Source organism: Podarcis liolepis (genome assembly GCF_965112155.1).
Source record: "Podarcis liolepis genome assembly, chromosome: Z".
Lineage (NCBI taxonomy): Eukaryota > Metazoa > Chordata > Lepidosauria > Squamata > Lacertidae > Podarcis > Podarcis liolepis.
Window position 1 is genome coordinate 19442016 of NC_139570.1, and position 27702 is coordinate 19469717.

Genomic DNA, 27702 nt, shown 5'->3' on the forward strand with positions numbered 1-27702 from the left:
CATTCTACTCATGTGAAAACACACAGATTCCCAGACCGTCAGCAGGCCAGATTTAGAAGGCGATTGGGCCGGATCCGGCACCCGGGCCTTAGTTTGCCTACCCATTGTTTGTTGCTTTTCTGCCTTGTGTGCTAGAAGAAACTGGCCACTCCTTTTCCCTCAGTAAAATGTCTTAGATCAGCTCTCAAAAGTTCAGTAGGCAAGCATGATTTCATAAAGTGGATATTCCTCAAGTTTGTGCTTCTTCAGATTAATTAAAAGAGTGAAAAGTAGTGTGGCCCTTACCTGTTCTGATTCTCTCCCTATCCTCCACTTTTGCAAAGAAACAGTGGACATCTTAAACATTGCAGTTTGGTTAATTCTTAGAATTTAATTGCCCTTCCTGGGTTCAGAAGGTGTTGGAGCTTCACAATGACTATGGTTTTTTGTTTTTGATTTTTAATTGAAGATTCTTACTGGAAGGTTTTTATTTTATGGGAGCCAAATTTTGTGAATCACTCTGCAATTTTCTAAATTCAAAGCGGTGTAACCTAGTCTCTCTAATCCCCCAGCAGAACTACAAAACCTGAGGGATCTTTAGTGGAGTTGTTCATTAAAATGTAGCTACCATCTTCAATGCTGCTTTTAGGCAACAAATTGTGGTCATGACGCTATAGCTAAATGGTTATGTCAAGATTCAATCTCCAACATGAACAGGCTTCCACAGAAACAAGAGGTGGCATTAAATTTAGCATTTCACAGCCTTACTAGCAGATCAGTAGTCTCAATATAGGTAACAATGTATGAAATTAAATTGGTCCGTTCTCCTCCTTACAGCCAGCTGCTTTGAAAACATCACATCCCCAAACTGGCATTTCATTCTCTCATTCAGACATCTGACGCCTTTGCAGTTGAAGGATTATTGCTGTTGGAGCCTCCTTTGGAATTCATTTGTTCCTGAATTTGCCCTCTTTTGTTCCAACGTGGGTAATGTGTCCAAAGTTCATGGGTTCTCCTAGCATGTTTCTGTCAAGGCTTGGAGGCTTCTTCACTTTGAGCTGGTCACCAATGCAACAATTAAAACAAACCAGGAGCATTGTAGCACTCAGTGGCAGCCAAGTCTGCTAAACCAGCCACTCCTCTAAACACTGTAGTTTTTCTAAAATCACAATTGCTATTGTTGAGTCCAATGGGACTTACTCCCAAGTACTGTACAGTGGTACCTCGGGTTAAGTACTTAATTCGTTCCGGAGGTCCATTCTTAACCTGAAGCACCACTTTAGCTAATGGGGCCTCCTGCTGCCGCCGGAGCACGATTTCTATTCTCATCCTGAAGCAAAGTTCTTAACCCGAGGTACTATTTCTGGGTTAGCGGAGTCTGTAACCTGAAGCGTATGTAAGCTGAGGGACCACTGTAATTGTGTGCTGAAAGCCAATTTCAGCCAGGGTCCCAAAGTCCCAATGACTACGAGAATGTGCAGAGTGCCATCTTCTCCCACCTGCGTAGTGTCAGCTCCTATTTAGCTGAGATTGGGGGCAGAGAGGCGAATAAGAAACAGAAAACTTTTACAGCTTAATTCTTGTTTGTGTGACTGCTGGTTAGAAGACCCAGACGGACAGCTGGTCTTTCCTAGAATCGCCACCCTAAACGCCGGATGTTCTTTGGAAATCAGATTATAGATTTTTGCCAAAGCTCCTGTATCTTTCTGCTGTGCCTGTGGCTCCCACCTGCACGCTTAAGTCAGCCTTCCCTAACCTGCTGTCTTTCAGACATTTGGACTCCACGCGCCTGCCAGGTGTGCCTGTGCCTTTAAGGGAAAGTCAGGGCTAGAAAGAAATCTGCAGGTGACAATTCCGGGGACAGAAAGGGAAACAATGGAGCCTCAAGGCAGGGTCTGGAGGAGGCTGAAAAGTTGGCGGCCATGGGGTCTTTTGGGTTTCCTTGGGGAACCAGGCTATAAGCTTGAATACACGTGTATTCGCAAGATATAGGGGGTTTAATTTATTGGAGGGTGCATGGTCCCGTGGGGGTGAAATGGGGAAGCAGAGTCCCTTTAACTCGCTGGAGTTTAAACTGGCCAGGGGGCGGGGCTGCAGATCTCTGTTTCTAACAGCTGGGGAGTCCTCGGCGTCTTCTCTACTTCCATCTGCCTGGCGCTGCGGGAGGGAGGGTGGCAATGGGTGCTTGGAGCTCGCTCGCTCCTGCACCTCCTGCACCTCCTTCTCCTCCTTGGCGAAGGGTGCGCTCCTGGCCGCGGCTCTGCTCAGCATCCTGGCGGCGCGCATCCGTGCCCTTTTCCAAGGGCTGCGGGACGGCGGAGAGTCCTGGGGTAGGTAAGGTTCTGGCGGGGGTTAGGGGCGGGTGGGGGGGGGTTGGGGAGCCGCCTCGCTCAGCCAAGCAACTTCGTTGTGGCTTTGGGGATGTGTCCGGTCAGGAGGAAGGGCTGCTGCGCGGAGGTAGAGCTTTGTGGGGAGGGGGGAGTGAGGGCAGGGTTACTCTACCCTCAGTATTTCCAGGCAGGGCTAGGGAAAGAGTCGGGTCTGAAAATGCGGAGAGCACGTGTGTATGGACATGGGCAGTGGCGTGTGGGGTTGGGCCGGGGGAGGGTAGTCCCAAGCGCGCAACTTTTAGGGGGCGGGAGCCAGGCGCCCCCACGCAGGGAACCCCGTCCCGCCCTGAGTGCCGCCAGGACCCGGCTTGGACTAGCCGTTGCGCGTCCCAGGCCAGCGTGGGGGAGCGCGATTTGCCTGCCGACCAAGCTTCTCCTGGCAAGGGCAGGCAGGGGCGAAGCGCAGCCCCGCTTGGCTCTGGTGGCCAGGCTGAGTTGACGCGCGGAACCCTTCGCGCCCTGGGCACGTGTGCCCGACAACGTTGGTGGCGAGGGCAGCGCCTGGCGCGGTGGGTTGTGTTGGTGAGTTGTGTTGGCCGCGCGCACTCCAACGCAAAAAAAGGACGCTAAGCCGCTGCGTCTTGGTTTTCCCCCCTCATATTTTGGCTTGAGTACCCCATGTCCCATTCCCTCCTCCTTGGTGCCTTTAGCTTCTGTAGGGTCGGTGAGATGCAGGCAGAAGTTCCACAGGATAATCTCTGGCCACTTTGGGTAGGGTAGATTTCTTCTGGCCATGGAGGTTCTTTTCAGTTATTCTTGGTTGTGATGGATGTTAGATGAATCCTATGTCTTCTTTTTTGGGAGCAAAGCCTGCTGCGCTCGCTGCAGTTTACTCCTAGGTAAAAATGTGTAGGATTATGTTGCTGCTCTATGGTGGTTTCTTTCCTTTTAAAAAACAACAACACGCTTTTCTGTACACTTAGACGGGAAAACGTGTGCGAGTACTGCACATGGAAGGTTGGAAGCCATAGCAGCTTCTGTGGGGGAGGTGAGGTGCAGGCAGAAGTTCCACAGGATAATCTTGGCCTCTTTGGGGTAGGGTTGGGAATGTCCCCTTGTCTGATATGATGGTGGGCTCCTTACAGTCAGTACAGAACTCTGGATGCATCTGTGGTCAGATTTGGTACAGCACAGTCCTCTTTGTTGTGTTCTTGGTTTTCCTAGAAATGTTTTTTTCTAGAGCCCAACTGCTAACCCAGAGCAGCTGCAGAGGAGCAGGAACTTTTGTCACTAGGGGGCGCAAGTCTCTAGAAATCTTAAGGGCTGCCTTTCACCAGCATCTTCGTTCTCCTTAGTCCTTGAAGTGCAGCAGCAGCCTGCCTGGCCCTGGAGAGAGACTTTCTGCAGTGCAGCTATGCTGTCCATATCCTGCGTATGCTTACTTGGAATTGAGTCCTGCAGTGCTCAGTGGGATGTACTGCCTTGTCAAGTGTGCCCAGGAAGAAAGCTGGCATGTGCTCCTGGGTGGCCTGGCTCTCAATATCAGGCTGCTGCTGGGCTCTCCATGGCTGAACTGGGAATAGAGAACTCTCCTGCCTGGACTTTTCTGTTGAGCTGACTAAGATGGTTTGAGTTTTCATCTGGCATTATAGTTCTTCCTCCCTTGCAGGGTTGGAGTGACCATGTTCTGAGGCAAGACGTGCAACTTGTCTTCAGCAGCAGTGTATAGGAATGTCAGAGGAGCCTTCTGCACCAGGCCAAAGAGGGACCATCTAGTTGAGCATCCTGTTCCCACCGTGACCACCAAGATGTCATCCAAAGACACAGGGCTGCTCTGTGGATGGGCAGAGCTAATGCACAGGGAAGAAGCCTCCCTGCCCGTCAGCACTGCTTGCATGGGCAGGACAGGAGTGCTTCTGAATCCCAGCTGCTGCAAACCGCAGGAGGGGAGAGTTGCTCTTGTGCTCCTGTCCTGTTTGTGGGTTTCCCCTAAGGAGCATCCGGGTGGCCACTGTGAACAGGATGATGGAGTAGAGGGGACAGTGGCCAGATCCAGTAGACTCTTCTTACTTTCTTCTGTAAATAATTTCTTTTCTTTTCAATTTTTTATTGGTTTTTACAACATTACAAACAAACAAACAAACAAACAAACACATAAGACAAACAAACATAAATCATATCCTTATTGAAAATTACACTTATTAACATTGTTAAGTGACTTCCTCGCTTCCTCTTGGTTGGATTTCATTGCATATCCTTTTAACGGTTTTCCAAATCACAGTTCTTATAAAATTTAACTTAAACATTAGCATCCTTAGATCTTCACATTATGAAATTAAACATATTAATTCATCACTTAACATAAATAAAATCCTAAGCCAACTGAGTATCTGCAAGCTGTTTTCAGTTAATTTAACTTAACATATTTTACTTAGTAATCATTAAATTTAATCCACTCTTCCTGATACTCCTTTTCCTTCTGGTCACGGACTCTTCCGGTTAGGTCGGCTAGCTCCGAAAAATTCATCATCTTCATCTGCCATTCTTCTATCGTTGGTAATTCTTGGGTTTTCCAATTTTTAGCTAACAAAATACGAGCAGCAGTTGTGGCATAGAAAAATAACATCTTTCTTGGGCAATTCCAAACCTGTTATTCCAAGAAGAAAGGCCTCTGGTTTCTTTATAAATGTATATTTCAACATTTTTTTCAATTCATTATAAATCTTTTCCCAGAAGTCTATCTCCTTGGGACAGGTCTACCACATATGATAAAAGGTTCCTTCCTTTTCTTTACATTTCCAACATAGATTGTCACAGTTATGATATATCTTTGCTAATTTTACAGGAGTCAAATACCATCTGTACATCATTTTCATTATATTTTCCTTTAACACAGTACATGCAGAGAACTTGACCCCTTTCTTCCACAATCTTTCCCAATCCTCAAACATTAGATTATGTCCTACATCTCTTGCTCAATCTATCATCACAGATTTAACTTGTTCATCTTTTGTATGCTACTCCAACAATAACTTGTACATTTTAGATCATTTTTTACCTTTTGTATCGAACAACTCCGTCTCCAACTTATATTTTTCAAAAGCAAAACCATTTTTTTATCCAATTCATACAATTCATTAATCTGGTGATAATGTAACCAATTTAACTTATCTTTACCTTGATCAAATGGTTTTAATTTCTAACCTTTTTCTTCTTCTATTAATAAATCATAATAGTTCAACCATTTGGTATCCATATTTAGTTTTTTCTGGGTCTTTGCCTCCATTGGTGAAAGCCATCTGGGCATCTTTCTTTCTAAAAGATCTTTATATTTTGTCCAAACATTATACAACAATTTCATAATTACATGGTTTTTAAATGCATTATGGGCCTTTACTTTGTCATACCATAAATATGCATGCCAACCAAACACATTGTTGAATCCTTCCAAATCTAGTAGATCTATGTCTTCTAATTGCATCCATTCTTTAATCCAGCAAAGTGCAGCAGCTTCAAAATAAATTTTTAAATGTGGCAAGAAAAATCCTCCTCTTTCTTTAGAGTCTGTACGTAATTTATATTTAATTCTGGGTTTCTTCCCCTGTCAGATAAATCTGGATGGTGCTTTCTGCCATTCTTTAAAACATTTCACATTATCTATAATTGGGAGGGCTTGAAACAAAAAAAGCATCTTTGGCAGCATATTCATCTTAATCACAGAAATCCGGTCCATTAATGACAGTTTTAGGTTCGACCATATCTCTAAATCTCTTTTAATTTTATTCCATAATTTCTCATAATTATCTTTATATAAATTCAAATTTTTCCCAGTCAGGTTCACCGCCAAATATTTAACTTTTTTCACAAAATCTAGGCCCGTTTTTTCTTGTAATAGTTTTCTTTCTTCATTATCCAGATTTTGCTCAATTACTTTGGTCTTGCTCTTGTATAATTTGAATCCTGCTACCTGACCAAACTCTTGTATCAGCTCCAGTGCTTTGACTGCACTGGAGTCTGGATCTTGTAATGTCAGGACTAGATCATCAGCAAAGGCTTTTAATTTATATTGTTTCGAACCTACTGTAATACCTTTGACTTGTTCATCCTTTCTAATCATACTTGGCAAGACCTCCAGGACTGAAATAAACAGCAGAGGGGAAAGTGGGTACCCTTGCCTGGTTCCCTTCTCAATTCTAATTTCCTCTGAAACCACATTATTTACAATAATTTTAGCTTTTTGTTCTAGATAGACAGTTTTAATACCATTTAAAAAAATCATGGCCTATCCCCATACTCTCTAAATTATGTAACATAAAACTCCAAGATACATTGTCAAAGGCTTTCTCTGCAACAATAAACATTAATAGTGCTCTACAACTCTTTCTTGCTTCTAACTTTCCCAAAATATCCCCAACATTTCTAATGTTGTATTTCATATGTCTTCTGTAAATACTTTCTTATCCACTCTGAATCTTCCTGCATTGGTTCCTGCACGGGTTCTGGTGTTATGAGAGAGGGAGAAAAACACTTTTCCTACCCACTTTCTGCAAGTCTTGCAGGATTTTAGAACCTCTGGTTCCATTGCCTCTAACTTGCTTTTTCTCTAAACTTCAAAGTTCTGAAAGCTGCATATTTTCCTCCTAGGGGAGTTGTTCCATTGATACGGCTGATCTTACGAAAATGTCCTGCTTGCATTCTCTTATGTACCTGGCAGCAAAGCAAGCATTTTGCTCTATTGGGTTAAAGGTGCCATTTGAAAATAATTCCCCTCTTTTCTCCTAGATTATTTCCGTTCAAAGTGCAATAATGCAATTTCCCCCACATTTTTTCCACCCTGTGTTGGACCTTTGCCAACATAGTGCCACCCCCCCCCCGAGATGTTCTGGGCTATACCAGGTTGGCGAAGCCTTCTCTAGAACCTGGGTTTGGCTGAGTCTATCAGTGGTCAGTGGCTTGAATAGCCAAATAGAACTTCCTGTTGAAGGAGCAGTCTACCTCTGAATACCAACTGCTGGGGAGCCACTTAAGAGGCATCAGGTTAGTCCTTGATGGAAGCAGGGTGCTGGACAGATACACCGTGGCTCTGACAGAAGGCATGCTCTTTTGAGCAGAGGCCTCACTGTGCAGCAGCTTTCACCAAGTTTGTGTCTTCCAAGTGTTTCAGATTGCTGGGAGTTGTTCAAAACATATGAAGAGTGCCATATTCACCATGGTTCTCCTATAAGCCCTTTCTGATATTTGTTTTATAAAGAATGGGACTGTTAAAAACAGATTTTGAATACCAACAGACCCATCAGATGGGGATGGGGATTTTATAGAATTAGAAGAGACCTGAAGGGTCATCTAGTCCAACCCCCTGCAATGCAGGAATCCCAATCAAAGCAGCCATGACAGACGGCCATCCAACCTCTACTGAAAAACCTCCCAGCAAGGAGAGCCCACATACCTCCCAAAGCAGGCTGTCCCACGGTCTAAAGAGCTCTTACTCTCAGCAAATTCTTCCTGATGTTTAGTTTGAATCTCCTTTCATGTACCTTGAAGCCATTGGTTTGAGTCCTACCATGCAGAACAGGAGAAAACAAGCTTGCTCCATCTTCCATGTGACTGCCCTTGAGATATTTGAAGATGGCTATCATATCGCTTCTAAATCTCCTCTTTTCCAGGCTAGACATACCCAGCTGCTTCTACCGTTCCTTCTAAGACTTGGTTTCTAGACCCTTGAAAATCTTGGTTGCCCTCCTTGGCACAGGTTCCAGCTTGTCAACATCCTTCTTAAATTGTAGTGGTCAGAATTGCACAGTATTGCAGGTGTGGTCTGACCAAGGCAGAATAGCAAGGGACTATTCCTTCCCTTGATCTGGACACTATACATCTGTTGATGCAGCCTAGAACAGTGTTAGCTTTTTTGTTGTTGCTGCTGCATCACACTGTTGATTGGTGTTAAGCATGTGGTCCACCCTTGATTGGTGGAAAGCGAGGAAAGTGTGTCAAAAATACAGCCACAGACTAAAGACTTGGCTATACAGATGCGTATACAATGTATTAAGTGCACTATACAAATGTGACACTAGATGGCGAGGGTGAGCTTATGGCAAATTCAATATATTTTTCAAAACACTTTAAAATTATTTTCTTTTTTCAATTTTTTATTTTCAAAGTTTCAAAAAGAAAAAACACAATTTCTCTCTCTCTCTCTCTCTCTCTCTCTCTCTCTCACACACACACACACACACACACACACACACACACTTACATTACATCTCAGTCCATATCAGTACCTTTATAGTGTTCCCCCGGACTTCCCTTCACCCCTCCCTTGGCTTCCAAGATTTATCTTCCTTTTTAAACAGCATCTAATTGCATTTATCCAAATTATGGTACTTCATTTTTATCCTTTGTTATTTTAAATTACAAGTGCTATGTCAATCCTGCCAACATTTTAAAATGATTACAGTGTTCTTTAATATATTCTTTAGAGGTATGTCATTCTTTAGTAAATTGGTTAATCTCTTGGTGCCTGATTTTCCCGGTCAGCCTTGCCATCTCCGCATAGTCCATCATCTTCATTATCCATTCGCCTTTCGATGGGGCTCTTCCTTTTTTCCATCCCTGGGCAAGTAGTATTCTGGCATTGTCATCACATACATAAACAGTACTTTCTTATCCTTCGGTAATTCTTCTCCTACCAAATATTTTTTAATGTCTTTTTTATTAAAGATTTCTTGGTTTACAAAGGTATGTGCAATGTCTCTGTCTCGTATTGCCCCCCCCACATAACACCCCCCCCCCATTTGTTGAGACATTAGGAAGAATAGGGGGAAAGAGGTGGAGGGAAAAAAAAGATTTGTGAGGTTGGGGTTGGGTGGTGATGTTTCTATTTTACTTAATATATGTGGGGTTTTGTGTCAGCGTTGCTTGTGCAGGTTCTCTGCTGTTCACTTGTGTTCCTTTGGTGGTGAGAGAGGTTGAGGTTGGCCTAGGGTGTGACTGTTCATTTGTAGTTAAAGGTTCCAGAACCAAGATGAATAAGAAGAGAGACAGTGGGAATCTTAGTTTTGTGCCTTTTTGGATTGCTATGATATTAGAGTCCCTATTGTTAGTCTTCCATATTGCTGAGGCTTGGGATTATATTTGTTGGAGGATTTGCAGGAAATTGGGGCCAAATTTCATGTTAGTACTGCTAATGGGTATTTCCACTCTAAGCAATCCAAAGCATTGAGGATGTTTAGGGACATAATTGGCAGTTTGATGTGAATATCTAGTCGTCTTGGTTTATTAATGAGATTGGGCGGTATGATTCTACTTTGAGGCTGTCTTTCAGTGTTTTTGGGATGGAGACTATTTTGGAGTAGGTCCAGGTTTTGAGGATGGGCCACCCTTTTATGGTATCATTCAATAGGCGGGTCATGTAGGGCATCAGGGGTTCTTTGAATTTCCTATAGAATTCTGCTGTAAAGCCATTTGGGCTTGGAGCTTTGTGTGGCTTGAGGTTTTTGAGGACCATATCTATTTCCTCTGGGGTGATAGGACTGTCCATCAATTCCTGTTCCTATGTTGCGTAAAAAAAATGGATATTATTAATAGATAATGAAGTCCTAGCACTAGAGGGTTGGGATAAAATATACGGCTGGCATGGCTGTTTATTTTATGGCAAAAAAGAAAAACAGAAAAAATTTACAAATCACATAGTAAGAAAGGCTCTATTGGATGTCTGCGAAAGAACAAAAGGAAAAATTATTGAGAAAACTCCCCAATGGGTTTCACCAGTGGAGGCAACCACAACATTAAAGAGAAATGCAAAAGAGACTTGGCCAACATATAGGGAAATATTAGAAGATGTAGACGGAAATATTAAATTAAAAACTTACGAACAATTGCAAACATTTGGAATAAATTGGTTACAATATTATCAATTAAAGGCAACATATGAAAAAGACATAAAAAGAGGGGATTTGAAAATAAAACTTTAAAATTAGAAAAGGAAATTTTGCAAAGCGATAAAAAAATGCTAGCAAGAATGTATAGATTATTAATGAAAACCACTTTAGAACAAGAGACGAAAGGGGAAAACATGTTAAAATGGGAGCATGATTTGGGATATGAGATAGATCTGGAAAGATGGAAAACTTTTTGGGAGAAAAACATAAATTTTACTGTGTGTGATTTATTTAAGGGAGAATTTCAGAAAAATCCACCACAGATGGTACCTAACCCCTGACAGATTGTCAAAAATAAATAAAAGGAACAGCAAATAATGCTGGTGGTGGACTTGCCCAAAGATTAAAATCTTTTGGGACATGATCCACGACGAAATAAAAAAATTGATAAGGACATCAGACACAAAAAAGGCAGAGAAATCCTAGATAAATATATACTAAAAGATAAAACTAATTTATTTCTGTACGCGACAACAGTGGCAAGAATTTTGATTGCTAGCTATTGGAAAGAAGACAGCATCCCAACAAAAAGAGAATGGTTGGGGAAACTTTGCAAGTACCTGGAACTAGCAAAACTGATGGATATAATAAGGAGAAAATCCAAAACTATGGTTATGAAGCAATGGGAGTTCTTAAATGATTATTTACAAAAACAGGGCTCGACTACAAAAATCTGGTTGTGTTTAGAATAATCTTGTGCGTAATATAAAAAATACAAAGTGAGACATTAAGGAAAGCCAAAGGGAAAATATGAAGAACAGGGGAGCTGATGAAGGGATTATTAAAAACGCGTGAGGCAAACGGTGGAAGTCTTTAAAAAAACAACAAAAAACCCACTATTTAAGGACAAGATGAAATTATGCAGTTGAATATAAATATAGATGGGAAATGGCTATGTATAGTGAATACTTATCTACTTTTAAAAATTTTCACCTATGATCCTTTTCTTTTACTTCTTTATTTTTTCTTTGTTTTCCCCCCTGATATCTTATCTTTCATTTCACTCCTTGGTTATATGTATTTTCTTTTTCTTTTGTATTTTCTTTTGTTGTAAGTATGTATGTTTTCTAATTTGTACTTACAGTGGTACCTCAGGTTAAATACTTAATTCATTCTGGAGGTCCGTTCTTAACCTGAAACTGTTCTTAACCCGATGCACCACTTTAGCTAATGGAGCCTCCTGCTGCTGCCGTGCCGCCGGAGCACGATTTCTGTTCTGATCGTGAAGCAAAGTTCTTAACCTGAGGTACTATTTCTGGTTTAGTGGAGTCTGTAACCTGAAGCATATGTAACCCGAGGTACCACTCTAATAAAAATTAAAAAAATGAATTCCTGTTCCTCATCCGTTAAGGTAGGCATAGTCAGTCTTGGTGTTTATATATGAAGTGATGCATTGTCTTCTGATAGGGTTTCCCAACCCATCACATTTAATGTAATTGCTTTTAAGCTAACCATCTTGCTTATCTACAATATAGGGTGATTCCCTTCCAACCCGTCTGGGTTGCCCTGTGTCTCTCACCTTGTATTCTCTATCAAACCAATGGAATTGTGCTGAGCTAGAGTGTGGTGGGTGGGGGGAGTAAGGGGTTAGAATTAGATTAGGGTTAAAAAGTGTGTGGGGGGGTAGATTGCAGAAAATATCCTATATGTAGTCCTAAAGGTTTTTATTTGGGGTAACTTGAGCCATCTGGCATTTAGCTGCTTGGTCCTCTGTCTCAGCTGGTGTAGAGGGCCTTGTTTTCACAGAAATTGGGGCCAAATTTCATGTTAGTACTGCTAATAGGTATTTCCACTCCAAGCAATCCAAAGCATTGAGGATATTTATGGACATAATTGTCAGTTGCTGTGTTGTGTTCAATCACGTTCAGTAGTTTCCTGATGGGGTCTGTTATATTGTGACCAGGGACAAAGCCAGTCTGGTCTGGGGCTCCCAACTTGTGTTTAAGCGTTTGGCACAGTTTTATGTGAATATCTTGTGGTCTTGGTTTATTAATGAGATTGGGCGGTATGATTCTACTTTGAGGCTGTCTTTCAGTGGTTTTGGGATGGAGATTATTTTGGAGTAGGTGCAGGTTTTGGGGAAGGGCCCCCCTTTTATGGTATCATTCAATAGGCAGGTCATGCTGGGCATCAGGGGTTCTTTGAATTTCCTATAGAATTCTGCTGTGAAGCCATCTGGGCCTTCAGCTTTGTGTGGGTTGAGGTTTTGAGGACCATATCTATTTCCTCTGGGGTGACAGGACTGTCCATGAATTGCTGTTCCTCATCCATTAAGGTAGGCATGGTCAGTCTTGGTGTTTATATATGAAGTGATGCGTTTTCATTTGATGGGATGTGGGTTTCCTTTCAATTCCCCCCAAACATTTAATATATACTGATTTGAAACTCAATGTAGGTCAAAATATACTGATTTGAAACTCAATCTTGGTCAAAATCGGTAGAACATCATAAAGGTAGAAGCAATGGCCCAGGGTCCATTCTAGACAGTATTACCTGAAAATCAATTTGATTTATTTACGGTAGTATTCTGGCATTGTCATCACATACATAAACAGTACTTTCGTATCCTTCGGTAATTCTTCTCCCACCAAATATTTTTAATGTCTTTTTTATTAAAGATTTCTTGGTTTACAAAAGTATGTGCAGTGTTTCTTTATTCAAGTTACATTTTCTTGAAATATACAGGTCAGTTTCATTTGTATTTTTTTAATGTATTTTTAGTAAAGATTTTCTTGATTTACAAAGGTATGTGCAATGTCTCAGTCTCGTATCCCCCTCCCCCATAACACATTTATCCCCATTTGTTGAGACATTAGGAAGAATAGGGGGAAAGAGGTGGAGGGGGAAGAAAGATGAGTGGGGTTGGGGTTGGGTGGTGATGTTTCTATTTTACTTAATATATGTGGGGTTTTGTGTCAGCGTTGCTTGTGCAGGTTCTCTGCTGTTAACTTGTGTTCCTTTGGTGGTGAGAGAGGTTGGGGTTGGCCTAGGGTGTGACTGTTCATTTGTAGTTGACTCTGGTGGTCTTTGTTTCCATGTGTGAGTGGGGTGGGTGGGATTTTTGGATCAGGTTAGCCATATTGATTTGTATTCTGTTGGTGGATTTTTGTCATTGTCTTGTTATGCTATGTATGTGATAAAGGGGAGCCATACCAGGGTGAAGGTATCTTCTTCTATTTGTCTCTGTGTCAGTTTCAGTTTATTGCTTAATTTTTCTAGTAAGGCTGTTTCCCATAGTATTTGGTACCATTGGTCCATACTTATTCCTGACAGGTCACTCCAGTGTCTGGTCATGATGCTTCTGGCTGCTGAGAGTAGGTGGGTGGTGAGATCTTTGTGGTGTAAGTGGGCGTTATTGTCTTGGAAGATGTATAGTAGGGCCAGTTCTGGGGTGATTTCTAATACTTGCTTAGGTATTTTACATACGGTATTTCTCATATGGTTTTTGTACAGAAGAGTTGGATTTGGCGGCATTCCCACCACATGTGGAGGTATGTGCCTGTGGAGGTGCACCCTCTCCAGCATTTTGGTGAATTACGTGGGCTTATTAGCACTAATTTCCTTGGTGTTAGGTACCACCTGTAGGTGAGTTTCAGAGCGAGTGCTTTCCTTTTCTTTGATATGGATTGAAAGCAGGGTTTAGACCATGTTCTGGTCCACTGAGTGGGGTTAATCTCATAGGAGGTTTCTGGGGGAGGTTTTTGAAGGTTGCCAGGGGCCTAGTTGCAGCTAATTTTACTACTGGATTGTTTAAGAGGGCATGTAATTGGTGGTGTGTTAAGCAGGGCATTTGGGCGTTTTCTAGTTTGTCTTGTATTTCTTGTGTTGGCAAGGGTTTGCTATTTTTATAGAGGTTGATTAGGCGATATAAGCCTTTTGTTTGACAGGTCTTTATCTGGAGGTTTTGTGCTGAGTGATTGAATAATGGGTGGTGTGGCAGGGGAATTAGTGGTGATGGGGTTGGGGACAGTTTACCTATTTCTGCTTTCCATGCTTTAAGCATAGTGTGTGTATCTGTTAAGTATTGTGGGAATTTTCCTTAGTTTATTTGGAATTGGGTATGCTGTGGTGCTGGTATTTTCAATTGTGTCCCTCTTCAGGTGTACCCGCTGTTTTGTTTCATCTTCTACTATATATGGGATTATGTAGCATACTTGGTTGGCAATGTAATACAGTGGTGCCTCGCAAGACGAAATTAATTCGTTCCGCAAGTCTCTTCGTCTTGCGGTTTTTTCGTCTTGCGATGCACGGTTTCCCATAGGAATGCATTGAAAATCAATTAATGCGTTCCTAGGGAAATCGCCTTCAGACCAGGTCCGGGGAGAGTCTGACTACTCCGCTGTCCGGGCGATCTTAAAATTCTGGCGGGCGGCATTTTAAAATTGCCCCGGACAGCGGAGGACTTCTCCGCTGTCCGGGGCGATTTAAAAGCCCCTGGGAAGGCAGGCAGGGGGGACAAAGACTTTTGCCCCCCGCCAGCCTTCAGAAGAGGTCCTGGACCTCTTCTGAAGGCGGGCAGGGGGCGAAAGTCTTTGCTCCCCCCCGCCTGCCTTCAAAAGGTGTCCCCGCGGCGGCGGGAGGTGTCCCCTGCCCCCCGCCTGGCTTAGGAGCACCGGGAGAAGCGATCTCCCCGCAGCCCCTTGCTTCAAAAGAGGTCCGAGGGCAGCGGGGAAGAAGCGCTTCGCTTCCCGCTGCCCCCGGACCTCTTTTGAAGCAAGGGGCTGCGGGGAGATAGCGATCTCCCCGCAGCCCCCCGCTGCAAAAGACGTCCGGGGCAGCGGGGAAGAAGCGCTTCGCTATCTCCCCGCAGCCCCTTGCTGCAAAAGAGGTCCGGGGGTGGCGGGAAGCGAAGCGCTTCTTCCCCGCTGCCCCCGGACGTCTTTTGCAGCAAGGGGCTGCGGGGAGATCGCTATCTCGCCGCAGCCCCTTGCTTCAAAAGAGAAGACCCGCTGTCCCCGGGGCAAGCTTCGTTTTGCGAAGCAGGCCCATAGGGAAATTCGTCTTGCGAGGCAACTCGAAAATGAAAAAACCTACTTGGTGGGCAATGTAATATGCTTCTGTGTTGGTGATTCCCCATCCTCCCTCTGAGGAGGGGAGGTGCAGGTATTTGGGGCTTATTCTTGGTTTTTTGTTTGGAATAGGTAGGTTAGTTTTGGGAGAGTGATCATTTTGATCATGGTTATTTTGTCTGAGAGAGTTAAGTTGATGTTGTTCCATCTCTTTAGGTCTTGGTTAATTTGCCGCTAATAAGGGGTTATAGTTGTGAAGGTATACTTTATTGAGGTTTTTGGTTCTTTGTACCCCATGGTATCTGAACTTGGTGTGGCAAAGCTTTATCTTGGTGACGTTAGCAAGTTCTTTTTGGGTGTGGGAAGCGCATAGCTTCTGACTTTGCAAAATTTACCTGTAGGCCCGGCACCATTGCAAATGTGTTGAGTTCTCTGATTAAGGAGGTTGCTGTATTTATGGGTTCTGGTGCTGTCATCTGCAAAGAGTCCTAATTTGTTGGTTTTGCCTTTTATTTCCACTCCCTTGATGTCTGTGGCTGCTCGGATTCAGATTGCTAAAGGTTCCAGAGCCAGGATGAATAAGAAGAGAGACAGTGGGAATCTTTGTTTTGTGCCTTTTGGATTGCTATGATATTAGAGTCCCTATTGTTAGTCTTCCATATCGCTGAGGCTTGGGATTATATTTGTTGGCGGATTTGCAGGAAATTGGGGCCAAATTTCATGTTAGTACTGCTAATGGGTATTTCCACTCTAAGCAATCCAAAGCATTGAGGATGTTTAGGGACATAATTTTCAGTGGGCATTTAGATGCCATGCTGTGTTCAATCATGTTCAGTAGTTTCCTGATGGGGTCTGTTATATTGCCACCAGGGATGAAGCCAGTCTCTTCTGGGGCTCCTAACTTGTATAGGAAAATGATTAGGCGTTTGGGCAAGTTTAATATAAATATCTTGTCGTCTTGGTTTATGAATGAGATTGGGTGGTCTGATTCTACTTTGAGGCTGTCTTTCAGTGTTTTTGAGATGGAGACTATTTTGGAGTAGGTCCAGGTTTTGGGGAAGGGCCCCCCTTTTATGATATCATTGAATAGGCGGGTCATGTAGAGCATCAGGGGTTCTTTGAATTTCCAATAGAATTCTGCTGTAAAGCCATCTGGGCCTGGAACTTTGTGTGGCTTGAGGTTTTTGAGGACTATATCTATTTCCTCTGCGGTGATAGGACTGTCCATGAATTCCTGTTCCTCATCCGTTAAGGTAGGCATGGTCAGTTTTGGTGTTTATATATGAAGTGATGCATTGTCTTCTGGTGAGGTTTCCCAATCTCTTCACGTTTAATGTAATTGCTTTTAAGATAGCCATCTTGCTTATCTACAATACAGTGGTACCTCACAAGATGAAATTAATTCGTTCCATGAATTTTTTTGTTTAGCGAATTTTTCGTCTTGCGAAGCACGGTTTCCCATAGGAATGCATTGAAAATCAATTAATGCGTTCCTATGGTCAAAAAAACTCCAAACAAAGCCAAATTTGGTACAACAAGAGTTTATTAAGTGCTCTTTAAAGTCACACATACTGTAAAGAGCATTTCAAAATTCAAACCCAGATTTTTTTTAAAAAAACAACAGCAGAGTGGCCCAATGGTCACAGAAAATCATAAAAATGCAGGGGAAAAAACAAGCTTCCAGATTCTTGCAAACCCCTCCCCAACTGTTCCCCCAGCCACCCAGCACACAGAAATTCAAATCCAGAATTTTTTTTTAAAAAACAGCAGAGTGCCCCAATGGTCACAGAAAATCATAAAAATGCAGAAAAAAACCCACAAGCTTCCAGATTCTTGCAAACCCCTCCCCAACTGTTCCCCCAGCCACCCAGCACACAGAAATTCAAATCCAGATTTTTTTTTAAAAAAACAGCAGAGTGGCCCAATGGTCACAGAAAATCATAAAAATGCAGAAACAAAACACAGAAGCTTCCAGATTCTTGCAAACCCCTTCCCAACACCAAGTCCTAGAATTCCAAACACCCCAACCCAAAATCCAAACCCCCCCAAAAAAGTTTTAAAAGCTTAACTTACCAAATGGCTGCAAAAGAAGTTTTGGAAAAGCTTCAAAAATCACCAAAGTCTTTAAAAACCTCAAAAAGGCTACTATGTACACTGCGTTCTATGAGTTGTTCCTCGAAGTCAAGTCGCAACTGTGTTAACGGTGTTAAGAAAAAGGAAACAAACTTGCAAGACGTTTTGGTCTTGCGAAGCAAGCCCATAGGGAAATTCGTCTTGCAAAGCAGCTCAAAAACGGAAAACCCTTTCGTCTAGTGAGTTTTCCGTCTTGCGAGGCATTCGTCTTGCGGGGCACCACTGTATAGGGTGATTCCCTGCCAACCCGTCCGGGTTGCCCTGTGTCTCTCACATTGTATTGTCTATTGAACCAATGGAGTTGCGCTGAACTAGAGTGTGGTGGTGGTGGGAGTAAGGCAGTAGAATTAGATTAAGGTTAAAGAGTGCGGGGGGGGGTAGATTGCAGAAATTGCAGGTTTTTATTGGGCTATCTGGTGTTTAGCTGCTTCGTTCTCGGTCTCAGCTGGCATGGAGGGCCATGTTGTCACAGGTGTCCTCAGGTGTCCTCCCTTCCGCCTGCAATTGCTTTCAATTTCTTTTGTTTAAATTTTAATTTTTATTAAGTACAAATTAGAAAAGATACATATTTACAACAAAAGAAAATACAAAAGAAAATGAAAATACATATAACCAAGGAAAAAAATTAGAGAATACTTTGTCTCTTTTCATATTTACAGTTATATATACCTCTATAAAATGCTATTCACAATAAAGGAGTGAAATGAAAGATAAGATATCAAAAAAATCAAAGAAAAAATAAAGAAGTAAAAGAAAAAATCATAGGTGAAAATGTTTTAAAGTAGATAAGTATTCACTTTACATAGCCGTTTCCCATCTATATTTATATTTAATTGTATACTTTCATCTTGTCCTTATCTACCTTAAGTAAAGTGTGTGTTTTTTAAAAAGACTTCCACCATTTGCCTCACGCGTTTTTAATAATCCGTTTGTCAGATCCTCTATTCTTCATATTTTCCCTTTGGCTTTCCTTAATGTCTCACTTTGTATTTTTAATATTATGCACAAGATTATTCTAAACACAACCAGATTTTTGTTGTCGAGCCCTGTTTTGTAAATAATCATTTAAGAACTCCCATTGCTTCATAACCATAGTTTTGGGTTTTCTCCTTATTATATCCGTCAGTTTTGGTAGTTCCAGGTACTTGCAAAGTTTCCCCAACCATTCTCTTTTTGTTGGGATGCTGTCTTCTTTCCAATAGCTAGCAATCAAAATTCTTGCCGCTGTTGTCGCGTATAGAAATGTTAGTTTCATCTTTTGGGATATCTTTATCTAGAATTCCTAATAGATATGCCTCTTCCTTTTTTCTGTTTGATGTCCTTATCATTTTTTTTATTTTGTCATGGATCATGTCCCAAAAGGTTTTAATCTTTGGGCAAGTCCACCACATGTGGTATAACGTACCTTTCGTTCTGTTACATTTCCAACATTTGTCATTGTTCCTTTTATTTAATTTTGACAATCTGTCAGGGGTTAGGTACCATCTGTGGTGAATGTTTCTGAAATTCTCCCTTAATAAATCACACACAGTAAAATTTATGGTTTTTCTCCCAAAAAGTTTTCAATCTTTCCACATATATCTCATATCCCAAATCGTGCTCCCATTTTAACATGTTTCCCCCTTTTGTCTCCTGTTCTAAGGTGGTTTTCATTATTAATCTATACATTTTTGCAAGTAATTCTGATCACTTTGCAATTTTTACTTTTCTAATTTTGAAGTTTTATTTCCAAATCCCCCCTTTCTTATGTCTTTTTCATATGTTGCTTTTAATTGATAATATTGTAACCAATTTATTCCAAATGTTTGTAATTCACAAGTTTTTAATTTAATATTTTTGTCTGCACCTTCTAATATTTCTCTATATGTTGGCCAAGTCTCTTTTGCATTACTCTTTAATGTTGTGGTTGCCTCGACTGGTGAAACCCATTGGGGAGTTTTCTCAATAATTTTTCCTTTTGTTCTTTCCCAGACATCCAATAGAGCCTTTCTTACTATGTGATTTATAATTTTTTATGTTGTTCTTTTTTGTCATAAAATAAATAGCCATGCCAGCCGTATATTTTGTCCCAACCCTCTAGTGCTAGGACTTCATTATCTTCATTATCTTTTTATCCAACACCAACACGCTGCCTCAAAATACTTCCTTAAATCTGGCACTGCGAATCCTCCACTTTCCTTTGGGCCCGTCATGACTTCTAATTTTATCCTTGACTTTCCCCCCTGCCATATAAAATTTGCAAGATCTCTTTGCCAGCTTATAAAATATTTAGTTCCTAATACAACTGGAATCATTTGAAATAAAAATAGAATTTTGGGGAGTATCATCATTTTAATCATAGATATTCTTCCTCCTAATGATAATTTTAGTTTTCCCCGTTTATCCATACTCCCTTTAATTTCTTTCCATTTTTTGATATAATTACACTGGGCAACAATTTTTTACTTTTTGAATGTTGTCTAGATTTCTACAACTGATTTAGGGTATTTTTGCATTGCTGAATCAGGGCATGGCATTCGTTTCTCTCCATCAGGTCAGGTTTACTGTAAACTGAATGGTGGGCATTGATAAAGGTAAGTACACGTAAATTGCATGTTGCTTCACCATTTTTCAAACTTCAGGGCTTGAATTTCCGTTTCTTGGAACTCCTGGAATGCTCAGCGGCAGGGAGGTCTCTCTTCAGAGTCCAACAGTAGTCAGCCATCATGACTGCGTCCCAGCGACCCTCATACCTGGTCTCCATCTCTTTCATGTCCTGATGGAATATCTCCCCCTGCTCGTCACTCATTGAACCCAGGTTCTCAGGAAACCGGTCCATATGTGAAAATAGGTAGTGCATCTTGACGCTCATGTTGCAGCCCAGGTTTCTGAAAGCAGTCAGCATGTTGTTGACAAGTTCTGCGTAGTTTCTGGCATTATTGTTGCCAAGAAAGTTCTTCACTACCAGAAGAACTTCCACTACCACGCTTCCAGTTCCACTTCATTCATTGAGTTTCCGAACTCTGGATCTCTGATGAGCTGACGGATCTGAGGACTGTCAAAGATGCCAGCTTTCAACTTCTCCATGGTCAATCCTGGAAAAGCCTGGCACAAGTAAGTGAAGCAGTCACCATCCTTGTGCAGAGCCTTGGTGAACTGCTTGATTAAGCCGAGCTTGATGTGCAGCAGTGGGAAGAGTATTCTGTCTCTGTCCACCAGAGGGTCGTTGATGACGTTCCTTTCTTTGCAAGGCACCAATTCCTCCTGCACAGGCCAGTCCTTCTTCGTGTAATGAGCACGGTCCCTACTATCCCACATGCACAGAAAACATGGGTACTTGGTGAAGCCAGACTGTTGTCCCAACAAAAAGTTCACCATCTTCAGGTCAACACAAATAAACCACTTATGCTGATCATAACCAATTTTCTCCAGCACATACTTCACCGCTTCATAGTTCTCCTTCAGTGTACTCGAGTGAGCCAGGGTTATAGAGGCAAACTGGTTGCCGTTGTGTAGCAGAACACATTTCAGTGATTGCTTGCTGCTGTCAATGAACAGTCTCCAATCTTTGGGTTCGTACTGTGGCACTCCAAGCTTGAGCAGAAGCTGCGCAATATCTGCACAGTACACCAAGTCCTTCTCTTCCGAGAAAAAACGGAGGTACTCTTGATGCCTGTTGCGGAAGAAGCTGATGCGAGCACTGTCAGAGAGGAGGTTTTTTCCTTCAATCTGGATGCCAACAGTTCGGCAGAGTCCTTTGACAAGCTGAGGTCACGAACTAGATCATCCAACTCCTTTTGGGAAAATGGATGTGGAGCATCATCTTCAAGAACCACGTCTTCTTCTTCTTCTTCATGTCCTTCAACACTGGAGGCATCTTTGTCATTAATGGCAGGAAGTTCTCCGAAGATAGGCACTGGAATTTCATCACAATGAGCTACAGGACGACGTGCTGATTGAAGATCAGGATACTTGAAGCTGCTCTGGTTTTTTCCTGTTGATCTAGGTCACATCAACAGCACACCAATTTATGGAAGATTTTGAGGTTTTATGACTTCAAACTGATCCCTTTTCGAAATAATCATCCAGAACTATCGGACCTGAATACTTCTTGTCATTAAAATAATCATTTCCAATCAAAACAATTATTCGACATGGCATTTTACCCCCACCAACTTCTTCTAAAATGCTCCACACAAGCGTACATGTGAACAAAAACGTAAAAATACGACATGTGGCCATAGCTCAAAAACTTGACCTGATTGAGCAAAACCAATGTGATTTTTGGATTCCGCGCATCGGATTCGTCCTAAATCAACTGAAATAACCCAGACAACAAATTTGTTGTTGACCAGTGTTATCCTTAAATAAATTTATATTTTTATTTGTAATCCATTTCCCTAAGTAGTTCACTTTATTTTCTATTTTTAGCCCTGTTGTTTCCTCTAATTCCTTTTCCCCTTTCTCGCCTATATTTTTGTTATCAATTTTTATTTATCTTTGTTCAATTTGAATCCTGCTACTTCGCCAAATTCTTTCATTCTTTCTAATGCTTTTTTATACTTTCTTTTGGTGTTTCGATTGTAATAATCAGATCGTCTGCAAATGCTCTTACTTTGTAACACTGTGTACCAAGATATGCCCTTTATTTCTTCGTCCTTTCTCAGGGCTATTAATAGAGTTTCTAATATTGATATAAATAGGAGTGGGGATAAAGGAAATACCTGTCATGTCCCTCTCTCGATGTCAAATTATTCTGTAATTTCGTTGTTTAGGATTAATTTGGCTTTTTTTTTGTAAATTGCTTGAATTCCATTCATAATTCTTTTACCTAAATTTAAACTTTTGCAGGTTTTAATCATAAATTTCCAAGAGACACTGTCAAATGCCTTTTCAGCATCTAACAAAAGCACTGAAATTTCTTGGATTCATTTCGGCATATTCCTTTATTTGTCTGGCTGGCAAAAATCCTGCCTGATCTTTTTTAATTATCCTTTTTAGCAGAGTTTTAATTCTATTTGCAAGAACTCCAGTAAATATTTTATAGTCTATATTCAATAAAGATATTGGCCTGTAGTTTTTTATAAGTCTCAAATCCATACCTTGCTTTGGGATAAGGGTTATCAATGCTTCTTGCCACAAATTGGGTATTTCTCCTTTGTCTAAAATTTCATTCATAATTAATTTAAATTTGGGTGTTATTATTTTCTCTAATTTTTTTATAATATGTTACTGAAATTCCGTCTGGTCCCGGTGATTTCCCATCCTTCATATTTTTAATCACTTTTTTGATCTATTCAAGTTCAATATTTGAATTTAAAATTGAATATTCTTCTTCTTCTTTATCTGGTAATCTATTTTCTAATAGGTATTTTTGGATTTTCTTTTTCTCTTTCAATTCTACTTTATATAAAGTTTTGTAATATTTTATAAATCTTTCTTTGATTTGTTTTGGGTCAATAATTTCTTTTTCTTCGTCAATAATTCTATTTATTACTGTTCCATCATAGAGCTGCTCTTCCCATCGGCCAGTATGGAGTTGAAGTTCCTTGCCACCCAGAATGCAGTGGCCCTCCAAGGTAGGTGACATTGTGGGTCTTCTTCCAGGAGGGTGGAGCTTCTGCTGAGAAGTCCCAAGGCCTTCCAGCTGGGGTTAGGCACACGAGGCTGGGTATCTTCAGAGGGTCAGGAAGTACACACACACCTATCCTTCTTCCTGAGTTTCTGAAATGTGGTGAAGCTGTTAATATGAGAGCTTAGCAAAATGAGTAATTCCTTTTTAACCTGCCCTTTGTCTTTTAACCAGCTGTGGACTTCTAAGGTGGGTGGGATGTGGGTTTCCTTTCAATTCCCCCCAAACATTTAATATGTACTGATTTGAAAAATAATATTCAATCAGGTCAAAATCAGTAGAACATCCCAAAGCTAGAAGCAATAGCCTAGGGGCAATACTAGACAGTATTACCTGAAAGTCAACTTGATTTATTTATCTGGTATCACAGCAAACACTGCTGTTTTAGTGCAGGAACTCACATTGTGCACCCTCTGAATTAAGGGGGGGTTGACATGTTTCAGGTTCAGTAATGTGAACAGTTCTAGTGTGTGTCCATGTCTTACTAAACACATAACAATGTGCTGTACAAATTAATTGAAACAATGACTTTAGTACAGCAGTTTATTGTACAAAACTCACATAGATGTACATTAGTAACGGATATGACCTCCACTATTTTTAAGCAGCATTTGAACATGGTTTGGCATGGAATCTACTAGTTTCGAACAGTCACTGTTGATTTTTGGATCCCTGTACCACACTTGAATCAGCGCCTGAATGAGTATCTCCATAGTCGTACAGTCTACAGCCCAGAGGTGACTTTTGCATATAGCCCACAAATTCTCAATGGGATGTACATCCGGGGAATTCCCTGGCCAATCAAGTACCTGTATTTGCTGCTCTGTCATGAATTTCTTCACCACTTTTGATGTGTGACAGGGGCTAGGTCCTGCTCCAGTATCCCAGTACTGTCAGGATACTTCTTTTCCTGCTCAGGAGTAACTATCTTTCATAGTACCATTGGTGGGACATATTTTCAGGATACAACCCTACCATGACCAACATTTAAATTTGGCTTGGCACGCTGTGATTATACTTCTATTTGGTATTTTGATGATGCTTATATTAGTGTGTATGTTATATGTTATTACTTAAACATTTGAATGGAAATCATATAGTACAGTAGTACCTCAGGTTATAGACTCCGCTAACCTAGAAATAGTTCCTTGGGTTAAGAACTTTGCTTCAGGATGAGAACAGAAATTGTGCGGTGGTAGCGCAGCAGCCACAGGAGGCCCCATTAGCTAAAGTGATACCTCAGGTTAAGAACAGTTTCAGGTTAAGAACGGTCCTCCAGAACGAATTAAGTTCTTAACCCAAGGTAACATTGTATTATTCAGAGAGAGAATCCTGCCTTCTCTTTCTTCTCCCTCTCGATCTCCTGAGCCGTGTATCAGGAGATTTTTAATGCCGGATGTTTTTAGATATGCTGTAAGTCCCCCAGAGTCCCTTGGGAAAGCCATGCAAATGGGTGGGTTATAAAGATGATGATGATGATTTATTTATACATATAGCTGATGTGCATACAGAAACTGTGCAAAAACTTGCAAAGTTTATATTTTTAAAAGATGAATGCTACAGTGACAGTTGCAAACACTCCCCCCCCCACTTTCTAAACATCTAATATTATAGTCCCTTGATGAAAGCAAGTTAGCCCATGATTTCTTAGACCCAAAAAGCACTAGAAAGCAACATTTGTAAGGGCAGTACAGAACTGACCAAGTGTGAAGGCTGGAGCACTTACAAGTGACGCACACAAAATGTAAGCCACAAAGAGCAACGTGAAGGTGTTTCCATGCGATGGCTACCTTTGTGCCGCAAGGCATAATGTGCATATTGGCTTGGCATTAAAAACCATTCTTCTCCATGGCATGGCCATGTTAAAAAAAACACCACCGCCAAGCCAGCAGCACCCCCTGTATGGCAATTATATGTGCCAGCTCTCACAATCCCATTTCTGAGAAGCAGACATTTGTTGAATACAGTGTAAAGTCTCTGAGGTTTATGAGGCTTGTGCTGATCCGCTGTCTAGGCTTTAAGTTGCACTTCACTTGGCGGCAGCCTATGTACCATATTTTTCACTCTATAGGACGCACCAGACGATAGGACGCACCTAGTTTGGGGAGAGCAAACAAGAAAAAAAAATGAATCCCAGAAGCCAGAACAGCAAGAGGGATCTGGCTTCTGGGATAGCCTCTTGCTGTTCCCGTGCCCTGAGGAGGCTTCTGGGACAGTCCACGAAGCCTCCGGAGGGCAGCTGGATGAAGGCACCCCGCTGCCCTGCGGAGGCTTTCTACAGCTAACTCTGAAGCCTTTGGAGTGCAGCGCGAGTTCCTGCTGTGCTTTAAAGGCTTTGGGTTCCTTTCCCTGAAGCCAGGAGTCCCTCCTGGCTTCAGCAAAAGCAATGCGTAGCCTCCGGAGCGTGGAGGGAGCGCTCCCTCTGCACTTTGGAGGCTTTGCGTTGCTTTCACTGAAGCCATGGAGCCTGCATTTGCTCCATAGGACGCACAAATATTTCCCCTTAATTTTTGGAGGGGAAAAAGTGTGTCCTATAGAGTGAAAAATACAGTAGTTTTCTGCCACTTTGCCCCTCCTAGGCAGCATGGAAACCATGTGATTCAGCTTGAACTGGATGACAGAGTAGTGGAATTCCCTCTCCTTGTTCAGCTTGCGGAAATAGTCTGCCCTGTACTTGGCAGAATAGTCTATGGGCCTCAGGGATGTCAGCGAGCCCATAGAGCTTGCCCAGGAGCACTGGGAAGACAGTGAAGAAAGAGACCGAGCGCTAGATGAAGCTGAAGTGGCCTTCCTAGAAATGGGAGCATGGGATGCTGCAGGAAAAGGAATAGCAAGGCTGCTACTTTTCAGGGGAAAGCAGTGCTTTAAACAGCTGTGCAGCAGAACTGGAAGGGGAGGAGTGTTTTATTTGCATAGAGGTGCTAAGGAGTATTACCTGTGGGTTCCTGATCATCAAAATAGGATGGCTGCCTCAGGCACCTGATTTTAGATGCCCTGAGAGGGGTAACAGGTTGTTCCTGATTTTAATTTATTATTATTGTATGTTTTATGGACGAGAAGCAGGAGAGCACTGTCCCTCAGACCTTGTGGGGGGCTGGACTAAATTTTTTTGGGGGAAGGAATTCCTATGCCCCACAAATAACCTAGAGAGGCATTTTTAATAAAAGGACACATTCTACTCATGTGAAAACACACAGATTCCCGGACCGTCAGCAGGCCAGATTTAGAAGGAGATTGGGCCGGATCCGGCACCCGGGCCTTAGTTTGCCTACCCATTGTTTGTTGCTTTTCTGCCTTGTGTGCTAGAAGAAACTGGCCACTCCTTTTCCCTCAGCAAAATGTCTTAGATCAGCTCTCAAAAGTTCAGTAGGCAAGCATGATTTCATAAAGTGGATATTCCTCAAGTTTGTGCTTCTTCAGATTAATTAAAAGAGTGAAAAGTAGTGTGGCCCTTACCTGTTCTGATTCTCTCCCTATCCTCCACTTTTGCAAAGAAACAGTGGACATTTTAAACATTGCAGTTTGGTTAATTCTTAGAATTTAAGTGCCCGTCCTGCGTTCAGAAGGTGTTGGAGCTTCACAATTACTATTGTTTTTTGTTTTTGATTTTTAATTGAAGATTCTTACTGGAAGGTTTTTATTTTATGGGAGCCAAAGTTTGTGAATCACTCTGCAATTTTCTAAATTCAAAGCAGTGTAGCCTAGTCTCTCTAATCCCCCAGCAGAACTACAAAACCTGAGGGATCTTTAGTGGAGTTGTTAATTAAAATGTAGCTACCATCTTCAATGCTGCTTTTAGACAACCAATTGTGGTCATGACGCTATAGTTAAATGGTTATGTCAAGATTCAATCTCCAACATGAACAGGCTTCCGCAGAAACAAGAGGTGGCATTAAATTTAGCATTTCGCAGCCTTACTAGCAGATCAGTAGTCTCAATATAGGTAACAATGTATGAAATTAAATTGGTCCGTTCTCCTCCTTACAGCCAGTTGCTTTGAAAGCATCACATCCCCAAACTGGCATTTCATTCTCTCATTCAGACATCTGACACCTTTGCAGTTGAAGGATTATTGTTGTTGGAGCCTCCTTTGGAATTCATTTGTTCCTGAATTTGCCCTCTTTTGTTCCAATGTGGGTAATGTGTCCAAAGTTCATGGGTTCTCCTAGCATGTTTCTGTCAAGGCTTGGAGGCTTCTTCACTTTGAGCTGGTCACCAATGCAACAATTAAAACAAACCAGGAACATTGTAGCACTCAGTGGCAGCCAAGTCTGCTAAACCAGCCACTCCTCTAAACACTGTAGTTTTTCTAAAATCACAGTTACTATTCTTGAGTCCAATGGGACTTACTCCCAAGTACTGTACAGTGGTACCTCGGGTTAAGTACTTAATTCGTTCCGGAGGTCCGTTCTTAACCTGAAGCACCACTTTAGCTAATGGGGCCTCCTGCTGCCGCCGGAGCACGATTTCTATTCTCATCCTGAAGCAAAGTTCTTAACCCGAGGTACTATTTCTGGGTTAGCGGAGTCTGTAACCTGAAGCGTATGTAACCTGAAGTGTATGTAACCTGAGGGACCACTGTAAGTGTGTGCTAGCAGCTAATTTCAGCCAGGGTCCCAAAGTCCCAATGAATAGGAGAATGTGCAGAGTGCCATCTTCTCCCACCTGCGTAGTGTCAGCTCCTATTTAGCTGAGATTGGGGG

The 27702-nt window shown here is 41.8% G+C and overlaps 1 protein-coding gene across 1 annotated transcript in view; it reads left to right on the forward strand.

Moving 5' to 3' along the window:
- Positions 1–22896: 22896 nt before the first annotated feature.
- The window catches only part of LOC310698087 (uncharacterized protein), a 99219-nt gene continuing 94413 nt past the window's right edge, over positions 22897–27702 (forward strand). Inside the window, exon 1 of the mRNA XM_083484849.1 lies at positions 22897–22946. Within this exon, the coding sequence (XP_083340975.1) occupies positions 22929–22946 (18 nt within the window). The 5' untranslated portion in view covers positions 22897–22928. The remainder of the gene's footprint in view (positions 22947–27702) is intronic.